The sequence below is a fragment of the Mustelus asterias genome, chromosome 27 (genome assembly GCF_964213995.1).
Source record: "Mustelus asterias chromosome 27, sMusAst1.hap1.1, whole genome shotgun sequence".
Taxonomy (NCBI): domain Eukaryota; kingdom Metazoa; phylum Chordata; class Chondrichthyes; order Carcharhiniformes; family Triakidae; genus Mustelus; species Mustelus asterias.
Genome location: NC_135827.1, coordinates 30,214,980 through 30,231,598, shown reverse-complemented (window position 1 = coordinate 30,231,598; position 16,619 = coordinate 30,214,980). Strand labels below are relative to the sequence as shown.

The following is a 16,619-nucleotide window of genomic DNA, read 5'->3' as shown; positions in this document are numbered from 1 at the left end:
TGTGGTGGTGCGTTCTATATTTTTACCACTCTTTTTTGTACCTTTCGGTACTTTATTCCTAATCAAAAAAGCCAATTAAGTCCAATCACGGTCCTCACATGGGGGACAAATCAGATCCAAGCTGAGAAGACTCGGATATACATCCCATCTTGGGCTTGATCAAACAAGGTCCAAGTTGACAGGATGAGTGAGGCATTGCAGCCCCTCTTGGGCTGGATCTAACGCTTCATCTTAGTCAAAAGACCGAGGTGGATTTGAAAAATTGCATCAGATTTAACCTCATTGGCTACCCTGATGGCTTACTCTACCCGGGGAAAACCACGATCGCAGGCATCAGCACACCCCCAAGCGCAATAGGCTGGCCTCGTCCCCTGCCTGGTCGCAGTTTCACCCCCTGTCAGAGCCTTCGGGTAAAGCAAATCTTGCTCATAATAGTTTTCAATTTAATTCAACAATTTAAGCCCAAGGTCTCTGTGGCTGTTGCATTATGGTACTCCTCGCCATACTGACTTAACCATAAGGCAACTGCCCCCTCTCATTAACTCGCAGTCACCTAAATTTCCAGTCTTCCGTGCAGATATACAGAGCGGTTCATTCCGATGTTCCTTAGCTATATGAAGTGTAACAGAATGGTACATCGTTCATTCAGCAAGTTCACCAGCCTGCATTTGCAAACATTACAGGTCGTGTCACTGACAATTTGAATGCCAATGTCGGCGACACAATCCGATCCATCTTATAATGCAATCAGCCCGTTATGCAGCTGATTACTTGGCTGTTCGCTTGTGCAGCCCTTCCATTTCAACTGCTGATTGCGCAGTTAATTAGTGATTCAGATCCACCGTACGGATATGCAAGGAGGACTAAAGGGATGTGACTGGAATCATTTTGCAGAAATATTAGGATCATGGAGCTTAAGACTGTTGTCCCTCAAACTGGCAACACACAACACAGACCCATTCACTCTGTCCAGTTAGTAACATCAGGGTGAAACTGACCCCGGGGGACTTGGGGGGGGGGGGGGGGGGGGGGGGGGGGGGTGGTCTCGGGATTTATTTCTGATTGATACATTTATTGATGCCAGCCCCCAAAGGCAGGAAATATTCCACAATTATTTTCAGCTTCAGTCAGTCTAGTGCCGGCTGTGGCTCAGTGGGGAGCATCCTCACCTCGAAGTCAAGAGGTGGTGTGATCAAATCTCACTCCAGGGCTTGAGCAGATAAAGAATCGGGGCTGACAATCTGGTGCAGCACCGAGGGAGCGCTACACTATTGGTGGCACCATCTTTCATAGAATCCCTACAATGTAGAAGAAGACCATTCAGCCCATCGAGCCTGCACCGACAACAACCCCACCTGGGCCCTTTCCCTGTAACCCCACATATTTATTTACCCGACTAATCCCCCTGACCAATTTAGCATGGCCAATCAACCTACCCCCCCCATCTTTGGAGCGTCAGAGGAAATCAGCGCACCCAGAGGAAACCCACGCAGACACGGGGAGAATGTGCAAACTCCACACAGACAGTGACCCGAGGCTGGAATTGAACCCGGGTCCCTGGCGCTGAGAAGCAGCAGTGCTAACCACTGTGCCACCGCGCTACTCAATGGATGAGATGTTAAGCCAAGGCATCTCTTAGGCTGACATAACAGATTCCACTTGGCACCATATTGAAGAGGAATTGGGCTGAGGCTGGGGTGGGGTGGTTTCCTTGCATCAAGGCCAATATTTATAAAGAATCATACAGTGCAGAAGAGGCCCTTCAGCCCATCACGTTTGCACTGACACGCGAGAAACATCTGACCGCCTCCTTATCGCATATAGAATCATTGAATCATTCTGGTCCAGGCCAACATCACGAAGGAGGATATCTGGTCATTATCAAACTAAGGTTTGAGGGAGCGTACTGTGTGAAAACTGGGCACTGCACTTCCCACATTGCAACCACGAATGTACTTCAAAAATACTTCAATGCTGGAAAAGTGCTTTGAGAAACCTGGTGATTGTAAAAAATCGCTATATAAATGCAAATCTTTCTTTGGGGCGGGTGGGGGGTGGGGGGGGAGGTGGATATGGAGACAAACAAACAACCAGGATTCTGCTTGACAGCTGTCCAGTAAGGCTATGTTCGGGTCACCTTACGATGCACCCCACAGGGTGAACACATAGGGTGGAATTTAATGCCCTCTCTCGTGGCGAGATTGGTGGTGGTGGGAAAAAACCTGTAGCCTAATTCAAACCTACCCATCACTGTTCATTTAAGGTGGCCTCCTGTAGAACTCTCGAATCCGAACAGACATTTCATTGCTGCCTCACAGTGCCAGGGACCCAGGTTCGATTCCCCTCTTGGGTCACCATCTGTGTGGAGTCTGCACGTTCTCCCCGTGTCTGCGTGGGATTCCTCCGGGTGCTCCGGTTTCCCCCCACAGTCCGAAAGACGTGCTGGTTAGGTGTATTGGCCATGCTAAATTCTCCCTCAATGTACCTGAACAGGCATCAGAGTGTGGCAACTAGGGGATTTTCACAGTAACTACATTGCAGTGCTAATGTAAGCCTACTTGTGACACTAATAGATAACTTTACTTGACTTTATTTTCACTTTTCCTGGAGAAACCGTCCTCAATTGGATTCTTTTGCTGTTTAGGTTTGTGCGTCCTTTCATTCCACAATGCAGCGCATTACTCCACTGTTCTCCCCGAAATACTGGATGCAACATGCATCAAATGGTGATCTCTGTGGAATGAGTTCTATAGGCCACTGCATTGCAAAGTCCACACACTCACCTGAGAAAACAGCACTTGAAAACAAATCTGCTGTAAACTGAAGGTTAAATGAAGTGCAACTGGGATATTCAAACCCTGCATTCAGCCAACGCCCAATATGCGATGACGCGCTTCACACAAATGGCGTGAACCGTTCTTGTTTCCTTCAAGAGGTTCCAAAACATAAATTTCTTTGTACATGTCATCCTAAGGTGTTCCATGATGGACCATACCGGAGGCCTCTTCAACCACATGTTCGAATCTCAGACCAGCTCCAATTTTGCTTCTACTCAGATCGTAGTTATACTGTATTCTGAACTGTCCTGAACCTGTTACACTTTACACAATCAGTACAGGACTGGAACCCTGCTGAAAAGAGAGTCATGCCGTTGAAGCTTTTTGTTTTGCACTCATCAGGACAAATGCAAGAATGCCAAATTTCAAACAATCACAACAATTTATACTAGAGGAGAAAAGGGTGCTGATTGGTTGGCGAATTGACTATGATTGGTCAAGGCTTTGCCATGGTGGAAGCAATGGGGAATTGAAAGCCCATCAATCTCCTGCAATACAATTTAGTTGTGCAGGTGATCTCACTGACTCTTACTTCTAGTGCCAGATTTACTGAATTCAATTTCACAACCTTATCATGATTGGATTCAAACCCAGGATCTCTGGTTTACCAGCTTAGTGCCACAGCGAAAGTATCTGAACAACACTGGGATGCGCATTCCTGCCTGACAGTTTCCATTTTATAGTATGCCCCTTCTTGCAGCACCCTTGCCTTAGGGCCAGTAAGCCCTTGTGGCCAGTAGGGAAGGCGATGGCTTAGTGGTATTATCGCTAGACTATTAATCCAGAAACTCAACTAATGTTCTGGGGACCCGTGTTCGAATCCCGCCATGGCAGAAGGTGGAATTTAAATTCAATAAAAATATCTGGAACTAAGAATCTACTGATGAACATGAAACCATTGTTGATTGTCGGAAAAACCCATCTGGTTCACTAATGTCCTTTAGAGAAAGAAATCTGCCGTCCTTACCTTGTCTGGCCTACATGTGACTTCAGAGCCACAGCAATGTGGTTGACTCTTAACTGCTCTCCAAGGGCAACGCGGGATGGGCAATAAATGTTGGCCAGCCAGCAATGCCCATGTCCCACGAGTGAACAAAAAAAAAGTCAGGGGTTCAACTCCCACTCCAATACAAAATCTAGGCTGAAACTCTCTGTGCAGTACTGAGTGAGTGCTGCACTGTCAGAGGGGCTATCTTTCGGATGAGATGGTGAATACTATCTTTCCCCTGAGGTGGACAGAAAGGATCCCATGGTCCTATTTGAATAAGAATTTGAAGAAGGAGCCACTAGTCACCATTTAAAAATAAGGGTTACTCACTTAAGACACAGATGAGGAGAATTATTTTCTCTGAGTGGAGCTCTCATCTTCTAAAGGCAGCAGAGTCTTTTTAAGGCAGAGCTAGATAGATTCTTGATTAACATGGGGGTAAAAGGTTATCGGGGGTCGGGAGGAATGTGGGGTTGAAGTTACAATCAGATCAGCCATGATCGCATTAAATGGCGGGAGCAGGCTCGAGGGGCCTACTCCTGCTCCTAATTCGTCTGTGCGCAAGGGCAGGAGATCACACCTTGGTGTCAAGATTAATATTTCCCTTCAACCAACAACCTTAAATATCAGGTTATCTGATCATTATCACATTATTGCCTGTGGGAGCTTGCTGTGAACAAATTGGCTGCTGTGTTTCTTACAGTACAACAGTGACCTCAAAGAACTTTATTAGCTGTAAAGTACTTCGGGATGAGCAGAATCATAGAATCCGCACAGCGCAAAAGGAAGCCACTTTTGGAGCCACCTCTCCAACCACACCCCCGCACTTTCCCCACGCATCCACCCCGCTAATCCTCCTAACCTACACATCTTTGGGCACTAAGGGACAATTTAACATGGCCAATAACCTAATCTGCACATCTACACATCCCATGGACTGTGGGAGGAAACTGGAGCATCCGGAGGAAACCCATACAGACATGGGGAGAACGTGCAAACTCCACACAGACAGTGACCCAAGCCGGGAATCGAACCCGGGTCCCTGGCGCTGTGAGGCAGCAGCGCTAACCACTGTGCCACCACCGTGCCGAGGTTGTGAAAGGTGCAACAGAAATAGAAGTTCTCTGTTTCCTTGGCAGATCCATGACCTCCCAACCTCTGCCTTTATTCCAGTCATTGCCAGTTAGAAACGGCAGTCGTTTCTATCAGCCAAAACGCGATAACCGTTATCGATTTGCATTGTCAATTTCAAAGTTGCCACTCAGAGCGTCTTAATTGCTCTGCCGAGTTTAACAGCTGCGCTTTCTCTCGAATTTGCAAGCTTCACTCGCCTCAGGCTTCCACTCCTTCCGCCATCGCAAACACAGATTTCAGATCTCAGCAAAATAATCCCTAAACCACATCCACAACTCAGAAAATAGTAGAGAGGGAGAGAATTGCAAGACGGGAAACTCCATTGTGTGGTGGTACCTGTGAAATATGTATGTTGGGCGTTTGGGGTGTGTACTGCCCCTTTAAGAGTGCAGGTCATGTGATCCCTGAGGTGGAGTTAGCTCCTCCCAGGGTGGAACCTGGTTAGCCATTCTAAGTCCTGACTGTGGGAATGTGCACATCTATAATAGTGTTCGCTGGTGTTTAAGTTAAAAAGCCTACTCCATGGTTCTTCTTACACCTTACTTTGATAAGTACACACATAGAATCCCTACAGTGCAGAAAGAGGCCATTTGGCCCACTGAGCCTGTACTGACAACAATACCACTCTGGCCCTATCCCTGTGACCCCATGCATTTACCCTGCTAGTCCCCCTGACATTAAGGGGCAATTTAGCATGGCCACTCAACCTAACCCACACATCTTTGGACTGTGGGAGGAAACTGGAGCACCTGGAGGAACCTATGCAGACACGCAGGGCGGTACGGTAGCACAGTGGTTAGCACTGCTGCTTCACAGCTCCAGGGACCTGGGTTCGATTCCCGGCTTGGGTCACTGTCTGTGTGGAGTTTGCACATTCTCCTTGTGTCTGCGTGGGTTTCCTCCGGGTGCTCCAGTTTCCTCCCACAGTCCAAAGATGTGCGGGTTAGGTTGATTGGCCATGCTAAAATTGCCCTTAGTGTCCTGAGATGCGTAGGTCAGAGGGATTAGTGGGTAAATATGTAGGGATATGGGAGTAGGGCCTGGGTGGGATTGTGGTCGGTGCAGACTCGATGGGCAGAATGGCCTCTTTCTGCGCTGTAGGGTTTCTCTGATGACACGGGGAGAACGTGCAAACTCCACACAGACAGTTACCCGAGACCGGAATTGGACCTGGCTTCCTGGCGCTGTGAGGCAGCAGTGCTAACCACTGTGCCACCCATAATAGTACCATAAACCAAGGTGGTGGAATAGCAGCTGTTTGTTAGTAGCTTAACCTTCAGATTGGGTCAATAGAGCTCTGCTCTCCGCCCAGTGCTATATATGTTATGTGATATTTGTTTCGAATCTCTGCTGGTTCCATTTCTCATTTCACCTTCATGGACTCTGAAACATTATGTGATATGACTCGGGATTTTTAATTTTTCTCAATGCTCTAACCAGCAATTCCCATGGTCATAAATACGTCCAGAATGGATGGGGGGACTGTACTGGGTTATATTCCATTGGATATCAGGATAGTCTCGGTGGCTCCCAGAATTTACAATCAAACTCCTGCCCTGCTCTGAGCCACGTGGGGGAAAAAAGCTTTTGTTTAATAATTCTAAAACTATTACTAGTAGGTAAGTGGCTGTTTAATTGGGCAGGATCATTGGAGTTCACGTCAGAAAATTTCCAGGAATGCATGCAACCAGAGTTGGGGAACTTCCATACTGCCAGATATTGATATGAAAGGAGTTACTAGAAAAGGCCTGCCAGAATGCCCTCATTGGGCTTCTAACATTGCATACACTGGCTAGAACCACAGAGAATGAAATCCAGTGCTATGGGGTTTAAAATTGGTCAAACACTTTCACTTTTATTAACCTGGGTGTCTCACTAACGTCAAAAGAAATTTACACTTTTGAAACTATGACAGATAATGAGGTTAAATACAAATAAACACGACAGCTGTATGTCAAGGTCACAATCTATAGAGTGACGGTCTTGTGTGTGATCTTACCGGCTTGCAATTGGCCAGGGCGGCGATCGGGGCGGGGGAGGGAGGGGTCAATGTCCAGGGCGACAATCATGGGGTGGGCCGTGTCTGTGGAGGGGGGGAGGGGGGGTGACAGAACTCACAGTACACTGTGTGCTCAGTATACTGGGAGGTTGGTGCATATGCGCAATGGCGCCCTTAGAACTCAGCAACCAGCGTCACAGGTGAGATGAGACTGCATCTTCTCCCACACCTCACCCCCGCCCCCCCCCCCCCCCCCCGCCTTACTGGCGAGAATCGCATTATGGCTTCTGTTATGCACAGAGTGGTATTATTATGGGCGTGGCACGATGGCACAGTGGTTAGCGCTGCTGCCTCACAGCTCCAGGGACCCGGGTTCAATTCACAGCCTTGGGTGACTGTGCAGAGTTTGCACATTTTCCCCGTGTCTGCGTGGGTTTCCTCTGGGTGCTCCCATTTTCCTCCCACGGTCCAAAGATGTGCGGGTTAGGTTGATTAGCCATGCTAAATTGACCCTTAATGTCTGGGGGATTAGCAGGGTAACTACGTGGGGTCACGGGGATAGGGCCTTGGTTGGATTGTTGTTGGCACAGGCTCGTTGGGCCAAATGGCCTCTTTCTGCACTGTAGCGATTCTATGATTCTACGTATGTTCTTCAACTTCAATTCCTGTTTCTTAACTCGCAGCAAAAGCTGGCGAGAAAACCTACTATTTTCTCACCTGTTCGACACTTAGGATTTTTTGAGAAAATTCCACCCCATATCATTAATAGAAGAAAATAAAATCTTGTATTTCTATAATGCCTTTCACAAGCACAGAATAGCGCCAAAGTGCTTTAGAGCAAATTGAAGTGCATCTGAAATGTAATCACTCTTGTCGAAAATGCAGCAACCTCCCACCAACTGCAATGAGTTAATGACCAGAGAATCTGTTTTAGCGATGCTGGTTACGTGATAAATGTGGGCTAGGTCACTGGGACAACTTTCCTGCTCTTTGTCACGTAGTGTAATCGAATTTCTAATGCCCATTTGAGAGGGCCGATGAGACCCTGGTTTATTCAAGGTCTCATCTGAAAGACGGCACTTCCAATGTAGCACTCCCTCAGTACTGCACCCGGAGTGTCAATCTAGAATGCTGTGCCCAAGTCGGAGGAAGGGGGGCTTGAACCCACAATTTTCTGATGCACAGTTAGCAACTGAGCCGCAGCTGACACTACAACATCAGTCATGTGATTCACTGCTTCCCTGTCCAACAGCTGACCCTGTGGAATATGGATATTGGTCTGTTTATGCCGACACAATTAAATCATGAGGATCACAGGCGTGTGCGGAAAGTTACCGGAGTAAATTCTCCAATTTCACACACTAAAGGAAAGTGGGTCAGAGAAGTGGCTGCTCCACCTCCAACTCTGAATTCCAGGTGGAAGCTTGGGTTTGGCAAATTTATCCCTTACTGTTGCACTTCCCTTGTCCTCTTATACTTCTCATCAACACCTGGGACTCAGATATATATGGCCACTGCTGGCTTAGCAATCTGAGTCAAATTCCTGAGTGTCAAGTCGAGCCAAGAACGGCACTCAGATCAAATGTCAATGGAACCCAAGAAGTCTCAGGCAGTATTAAAATTAACACCAACTTTCAGACATATATCCCTTAGAACAAACACCACCTCGCCACCATCCTTCTCTCTCATCAATGGGTGAGCATATCCTTCTCTCTCACCAGTGTTAACTTCTCCTTCTCTCTCACCAGTGTTAACTTCTCCTTCTCTCTCACCAGTGGGTAACCATCTAAATTATGCTGACATTTGTGTTTCATTTTTAATACCAACTATACTTGTGCAGTAGCTCAGAAACTATTCCCATTCAGTTAAGCTCGCCATACTCATAGAATCCCTACAGTTCAAAAGAGGCCATTCAGCCCATCGAGTCTGCACCGACTCTCTGACAGAGCATCTCACACAGGCCCTCTCCACCGCCCTATTCCCGTAACCCCACACATTTACCATGGGTAATCCATCTCACCTAGACATCTTTGGACTGTGGGAGGAAACCCACGCAGACATGGGGAGAACGTACAAACTCGACACAGTCACCCAAGGCTGGAATGTTTGCCACTACATAACGATAGATACGTTTGATCAAACAGGGAGGTGATGGCCTAGTGGTATTATCGCTAGACTATTAATCCAGAAACTCAGCTAATGTTCTGGGGACCAGGGTTCGAATCCCACCACAGCAGATGGTGGAATTTGAATTTGATTTAAAAAAAATCTGGAATTAAGAATCTACTGATGACCATGAAACCATCGTCAATTGTTGGAAAAATCCATCTGGTTCACTAATGTCCTTTAGGGAAGGAAATCTGCCATCCTTACCTGGTCTGGCCTACATATGACTCTAGAGCCACACAATGTGGTTGACTCTCAACTGTCCTCCAAGAGCAATTAGGGATGGGCAATAAATGCTGGCCAGCCAGCGACATGTCCCACGAATAATATATATTTTTAAAAAACAGCTTTTGAAAAATAAAAACACCTGAACACATGGACAACTTGTTTTGTGTGGTATTGCTATGCAAATTTGATGATGAGTAATAGTGATTAAAAAAATTGGTGAGGGGGAAAAACTAAAATTAAAATTAATTCTTCTCCTCCACAGCATCATCTTTCCACCTGGAATCTCTATCTGTGTTACCCAAGATGTTAATATTTCACATTAAATCGCTGAAATAAAAAATTGTTCCGCCAATGGCTCAAGAGATTTTTTTTTAAATATGTAAATCGGCTTACTATCAGTATTTAGAATGAATCTTCTTTCCGACGAGTTGTCATGGCGACACATCTCGGTGTCTGTCACAGAATAATGTGGCAGCTGAGGTAATAATGAGACCTTGGTAAATATGCACGATGCTTTATGCTTGGTGTCTTACGCTATGACATCTTTAAGAGTGAGATCGCCTCAGTCACAGAGCTGAGGCTTATCAGTAGCTGCTCTGGCTTCAATGTGACGCCAGATGATGTCAATAGATTTTAATTACCAAGACATTCAAAACGACGAACAAACACTTGGTGAGATGGGAGTCTGACTGACTCACTTTTGGATATAGGGCCCGTTGAGCTGTTGAAGCTTTTGGTGCTATATCGGGAACTAAAAATGTGATTCAGTCAGAAGGTTATGAGTGGAATCACTGACTATTGCCTCAAAGTGGAACACCACTGGAATCAAAGACATTGGCTGGAATTCTACCATCCCGCCCAACACGGGAATCGGAGCAGGTGAGGGGTGGACCATGGAAAGGTCCATTGACCTCGGGCAGGATTTTATGGTGGGGTAAGCAAGGCCGGAAAATCTCGCATATGGTCAAAGTTGAGCAAAATGAAGCTGCAAGGTCATGGTTTGAACATGCGAACCACATGATGTTCACAGTTTGCAGGGTAGGTGATGGTCTAGTGGTATTATTGCTAGACTATTAATCCAGAAAACTCAGCTAATGTTCTGGGGACCCGGGTTCGAATCCCGCCACAGCAGATGGTGGGATTTGAATTCAATTAAATAAACTATCTGGAATTAAGAATCTACTGATGACCATGAAAAGGTTGTCAATCGTCGGAAAAGCCCATCTGATTCACTAATGTTGTTTAGGGAAGGAAATCTGCCTTCCTTACCTGTCTGGCCTATATGTGACTCCAGAGCCACAGCAATGTGGTTGACTCTCAACTGCCCTCTGAACAAGGGAAACTAGGGATGGGCAATAAATACTGGCCAACCAGTGACGCCCATGTCCCACGAATGAATGAACAGAATAACAGGTTGACTTCTATGATAATCTAACAGAACTTTCTAATCACCAAAATCGAGAGCCATTGCAAGGCAGGTTCACATATTTTTAAATGTAGCGTGAAGTATAAGTCTTATGGTGCAGTGGGCAGCGTCTCTACCTCTGAGCCAAAAACACTGGGTTCAAGACCCACTCCAGCACCCCATGGCCATGGAAGGTGCGTTCACAACATGGCAAAACTGGTTCATTATCTAAATCCCTTCCAATGCATTCTTGGCAGGTGATAAGAGTGTCAGAGTCTCCCGGTGCACCAGGTTCGATGCAGAGTGGCACCCCTCAAACTCTAACCTCTTGACAACCTGCTCCAGAAAACTCTCACCATGGAAACAGACATAAGCATGCGTTTGTCTGCCTCGTTAACCGCTAAGACACGGGAAAGTTCCTAAATCTTAAGAAATAAAGTTGAAACCAAAAGTGGACTTTGGACAGAGTACTTTCGATTTAGCAAAAAACAGCTGGGAACAGCACGTGACTTGGATTCCTCCAAGTGGCAGAGCAGTTAGCTGCTGCCTCACAGCACCAGGGACCCAAGTTCGATTCCAGCCTTTGGGTGACTGTGTGGAGTTTGCACATTCTCCCCGTGTCTGCGTGAATTTCCTCTGGGTGCTCCGATTTCCTCCCACAGTCTAAAGATGTGCAGGTTAGGTGGACTGGCCATGCTAAATTGCTCCTTAATGTCCAAGGATGTGCAGGTTAAGTGGATTGGCCAGGCTAAATGTGCAGGGTTACAGGGATAGGGCGGAATGGAGGGCCTGGGCAGGATGTTCTTTCGGAGAGTCAGTGCAAACCCAATGGGCCGGGTGACCTCTTTCTGCACTGTAGAGGTTCTATGGTTCTCTGGATGCAAGGGACGCGACAATCGCTGGCGTGAACGGAGATTTAAATGGCTCCCCGGCTGGAACATTCCGGTTTGAAAGTGTGGCGGTTGGGATTTGGGAGTTAAATATGGGAATAAAAACTTGTCTGTTGTGTAATAGTTAGGTTCCAGTTCTATCCTGCGCTGCCTGACGTTACAGATTATAGAACCCCGACAGTGCAGAAGGAGGCCATTCAGCCCATCGAGACTGCACTGACCACAATCCTATCCCAGGCCCCATCCGCATGACCTTACTTATTAACCCTACTAACCCCCTGACACTAAGGGGCAATTTAGCATGACCTATCAACCTAACCCACACTAATCTTTGGAGTGTGGGCGGAAACCGGAGCACCCGGAGGAAACCCACGCAGACACGAGGATAATGTGCAAACTCCACACAGACAGTGACCCAAGCCGGGAATTGAACCCGGGTCCCTGGCGCTGTGAGGCAGCAGTGCTAACCACCGTGCCACCGTGTCGCCCCAAGAGTAAAGCAAAACAGAAAGACAACTTTCATCAGGATCATCAGAATTCACTGAAAATATCTTCCACACAGCAAAAGAAACCGTGAATTCTCATTTGCCTGGAAGCTATTTTCTGGGGAAGAGTAACTCTGTGGTGGGTGCTGTAATGTGTCTGAGCATATTTTCTGAACGTTTAAAACATAATTAAACTAGCACATCCCATTTGTGCAAGGAAATTGGTGGCTGATAGCAGGAAATCAATTTATAAAGTTTGTTTAAGATTTAAAATGTTTTGATTTTGAGTTCAGTGAGGTTAAATGGCTGTTAACGGATGCGTCATTGGTTGAAGCATTGCCAGAATACACTGTATATTCATAAGAAACACCCTTATTTGATGACAGAAATGGTGTGAAGGCATTAGAGCAGAAAAAATTCACAAGAATGACTTCCAGGGATGAGGAACTTCAGCTGCGTAGAAAGATTAGAGAAGTTGGGATTGTTCTACCTGGAGAAGATTGAGAGGAGATTTGATGGAAGTATTTAAAATAATGAGGAGTCTGGAGAGATTAGGAAAGGGGGAAACTGTTCCCCTTGGTGGAAGGACCGAGAACCAGACGGCACAGATTGAAGGGAATTGGCAAACGATGCAATGGCAACACCAGGAATATCTTTTTCGCATAGTGAGCGATTAGGAGCAGGAATGCGCAGTCTGAGACTGTGGTGCAGGCAGACTCAATCAAGTAATTCATAGGAACATAGGAATTGGGAGCAGACGTAGGCAATTCAGCCCTTCTAGCCTGCTCAGGTCATGGCTGATCTCCTTCTGGTCTCAAATCCACCTCCCCACCCTTTTCCCATATCCCTTTAACCTGTTATTTATCAGAAATATATCTATCTCCTTCTTGAAACCATTCAATGATTCAGACTCCACCGCGCTATGGGACAACAGGTTCCACAAATTCACCCCCCTCTGCGAGAAGTAGTTCCTCCTCATCACAGTTTTAAATCTACCGCCTCTCAACCTATACCTGTGACCTCTTGTTCGAGAAAGGATATACTGGAACTGGAGGGGGTGCAGAGGAGATTCACTAGGTTGATTCCGGAGTTGAGAGGGTTGGCTTATGAGGAGAGACTGAGTCGACTGGGGCCATACTCATTGGAATTCAGAAGAATGAGGGGAGATCTTATAGAAACATATAAGATTATGAAGGGAATAGATAAGATAGAAGCAGGGAAGTTGTTTCCACTGGCAGGTGAAACTAGAACTAGGGGGCATGGCCTCAAAATAAGGGGGAGCAGATTTAGGACGGAGTTGAGGAGGAACTTCTTCACACAAAGGGTTGTGAATGTGTGGAATTCCCTGCCCAGTGAAGCTGTTGAGGCTACCTCATTGAATGTTTTTAAGGCAAGGATAGATACATTTTTGAACTGTAAAAGAATTAAGGGTTATGGTGAGCGGGCGGGTAAGTGGAGCTGAGTCCACGGAAAGATCAGCCATGATCCTATTGAATGGCGGAGCAGGCTCGAGGGGCCAAATGGCGACTCCTGCTCCTAGTTCTTATTGCCCCACAAGGGGAAACATATGGTCTACATTTACTTTATCAATCCCTTTTAGTATTTTATATACCTCGATCAGATCCCCTCTCATTCTTCTAAACTCCAGCGAGTATAAGGTTCAAACTGGTTAATCTCTCTTCATACGTCAACCCCTTTCATCCCCGGAATCAATCTGGTGAACCTCCTCTGAACTGCCTCCAATGCCACCACATTCTTCCTCAAATAAGGAGACCAACACTGGACACAATACTCCAGATGTGGTCTCACCAACACCCTGTACAATTGCAACAACACTTCTCTACTTTTATACTCCAGTCCATTTGCAATAAATGCCAACATCCCATTTGCCTTTTTTTATTACGTGCTGCACCTGCATATCACTTTCTGTGATTCATGAACACAGACACCCAGATCCCTCTGCCCAGACGCATTTTGAATCTGCTTTCCATTTAGATAATAATTTGCCCTTCTACTTTTTCTGTCAAAATGGACAACCTCACACTTATCCACATTAAACTCCATCTACCAAGATTTGGCTCAGTCTCCTAGCCTATCTATATCCGTCTGTAAATTCTTTATCTCCTCTTCACTGCCTGCTTTCCATAATCATCCATAAATTTTGCTATGTCACACTCTGTCCCTGCTTGCAGATCATTTATATAAATTGTAAACAGTTGAGGTTCGAGGACTGACCCCTGCGGCATCCCGCTAGTTACAGTTCACCAGCCAGAGAAGGACATATTTATCCCCGACCCTCTGCTTTCTGTCAGTCAGCCAATCCTCAATCCAATCTAGTACTCTAATTCAAGAGGGAATTCATTCATTACTGGAAGGGAAAAAGGCTCTGGGGGAAAAGACAGGGAAATGGCATGAGGTAAATTACTCCTTCAGAGGGCCAAACAGACATGATGGGCCGAATGGCCTCCTTCTGTGTTCTAACCATTCTATAACATGCCATTTATCAAAGAAAATCATACAATATGACTATATATATATAAATATATATTTACACACCCTTCCGGTGTTCTACCTGAGAAGAGGCACGGTGGCTAGCACTGCTGCCTCATAGTGCCAGGTACCAGGGTTCGATTCCTGGCTTGGGTCACTGTGTGGAGTTTGCACGTTCTCCCCGTGTCTGCGGATGTTTCCTCCCACATTCTGAAAGGCGTGCTGGTTAGGGTGCATTGACCCGAACAGGCACCAGAGTGTGGCGACTAGGTGGAATTTCACAGTAATTTCATTGCAGTGTTAATGTAAGTCTTACTTGTGACGAATAAATAAACTTTAACTTTATATATTGCCACTGAGAGTGCACTGGGAGGGGGGGAGAGGGGGGGGGGGAGGAATGTATAAAACGTTCACAAATTATTAGCTCAATCCTAAACCAAAAGTGCTCTCTTGTGAACACGTTGTCTCACCAAAGCACTTTACTGGGTTTCACACAGCTTTCCAGACCCAATTATATGATTTGAAAACTTCTTCTGAAGACTGAGAGTTAGTAGTTGTGTTCTATTTGTGAATTTAAAGTTACAACAGCCATGCATTCCTCTCAAAATCCTCACTATCCTCAAGAAGTTCCAACACACTTCACAGGTGAGGAGCGATGGAGGGAATGATTAGGCTTCAGTAACCAAAGAATTATTCAAAGAGGTGGGTTTTGAGTAAGTTTTCTAAAGTGGGAGAGAGGAGCAAAGGAACTCCAGAGAGATGTGGCTGGAGGCTCCGATATTAATAGGAGGGTGGAGAGAAGGGGATGTGCACACAGAATAAGACAGAAAAGTATGGGAGAGGCTGGGGAAGGGTGCAAAAAAATCATGGGGTCATGCAACAATTTGAAGATAAGAATTTAGAGTATGAATTTGATATTTCATAGAATCCCTATGTACGGAAGGAGGCCATTCAGCCCATTGAGTCTGCACCAACTCTCCGACAGTGCATCTTACCCAGGCCCTATCCCTGTAACCCCACATATTTACCCCACTAATCCCCCTAACCTATCCATTTTGGGATACCAAGGAGCAATTTAGCATGGCCAATCCACCTAATCTGCACATCTTTGGACTGTGGCAGGAAACTGGAGGAAACACACACAGAGAGAATGTGCAAACTCCACACAGACAGTCACCCAATGCTGGAATTGAACCTGTGTCCCTGGCGCTGTGGGGCAGCAGTGCTAACCATTGTGCCATCGTCCTGCCCTGTCATGCTTTCAGTATGTGTCTGTACCTACTGGAGAATTACTTCTTTCTTTAGTGTATTCATTGCAAATACAATGAATTTCAGCAGTGGGCGAATGGATAAAGTCTTTAACTTACTGGATAAATGTATAAGAGGAGAGCTCCTCTGAGGTTGGGTTTGAGGTGCATTGTTGGGGGTACAGTACAATACAGTGAACATTATGTTTAACCCAAGCTCTGTCTGCCCAGTGATATTTGATGCCAACACTGGACATCTGAGGCTGAAACATTCTATTTCCCCATGCTAACATCGCTCAGCATCATAAGCATAAAATTCACAACAACAAAAATAAAGTCCTTCACTTACATATCTGGATGTTTCTTCACGGTTTTCATCATTCATATCTGTAGGATGGATTTGAGTGGCTTTCGGTCCTTTGGCAAAGGGCTTTGGGAGCTGACCTCGAAATTCTGACGCAATGAACTGGAGCTGCCAGCTGATAAAACAAAAAATAAAACCGGTTCTTCACTCAGATCTGGATTAAATGATAAAAACTTTCAATCTTCAGTCTTTCTTTTATACTGGAGTGGGTTCGCAGCTGTAGTGATCATTACTCATTCGGGTCAATGTGAGGTTATTGAGCGTGCAGGCTGGGCCCCTCAGCAACTGAGACAGATGGAAGTACTGGACCATTCTCAACCTGAACAGGGAGTGGGGGGGGGCTCTTATAGGCGGTCTTAGAAGTTGAGACCTGAGTTCTTCTGTAG

At 46.0% G+C, this 16,619-nt stretch overlaps 1 protein-coding gene across 3 annotated transcripts in view; it reads right to left on the bottom strand.

Moving 5' to 3' along the window:
* alg9 (ALG9 alpha-1,2-mannosyltransferase) overlaps nucleotides 1-16,619 on the bottom strand; it is a 292,047-nt gene that overhangs the window by 169,899 nt on the left and 105,529 nt on the right. For 2 of the 3 annotated variants that reach the window (XM_078198978.1, XM_078198979.1), the window contains exon 13: nucleotides 16,219-16,348. The exons of the other annotated variant lie outside the window; for it this stretch is intronic. In XM_078198978.1, the coding sequence (XP_078055104.1) occupies nucleotides 16,219-16,348 (130 nt within the window). The remainder of the gene's footprint in view (nucleotides 1-16,218; nucleotides 16,349-16,619) is intronic. 3 annotated transcript variants of the gene reach the window in all.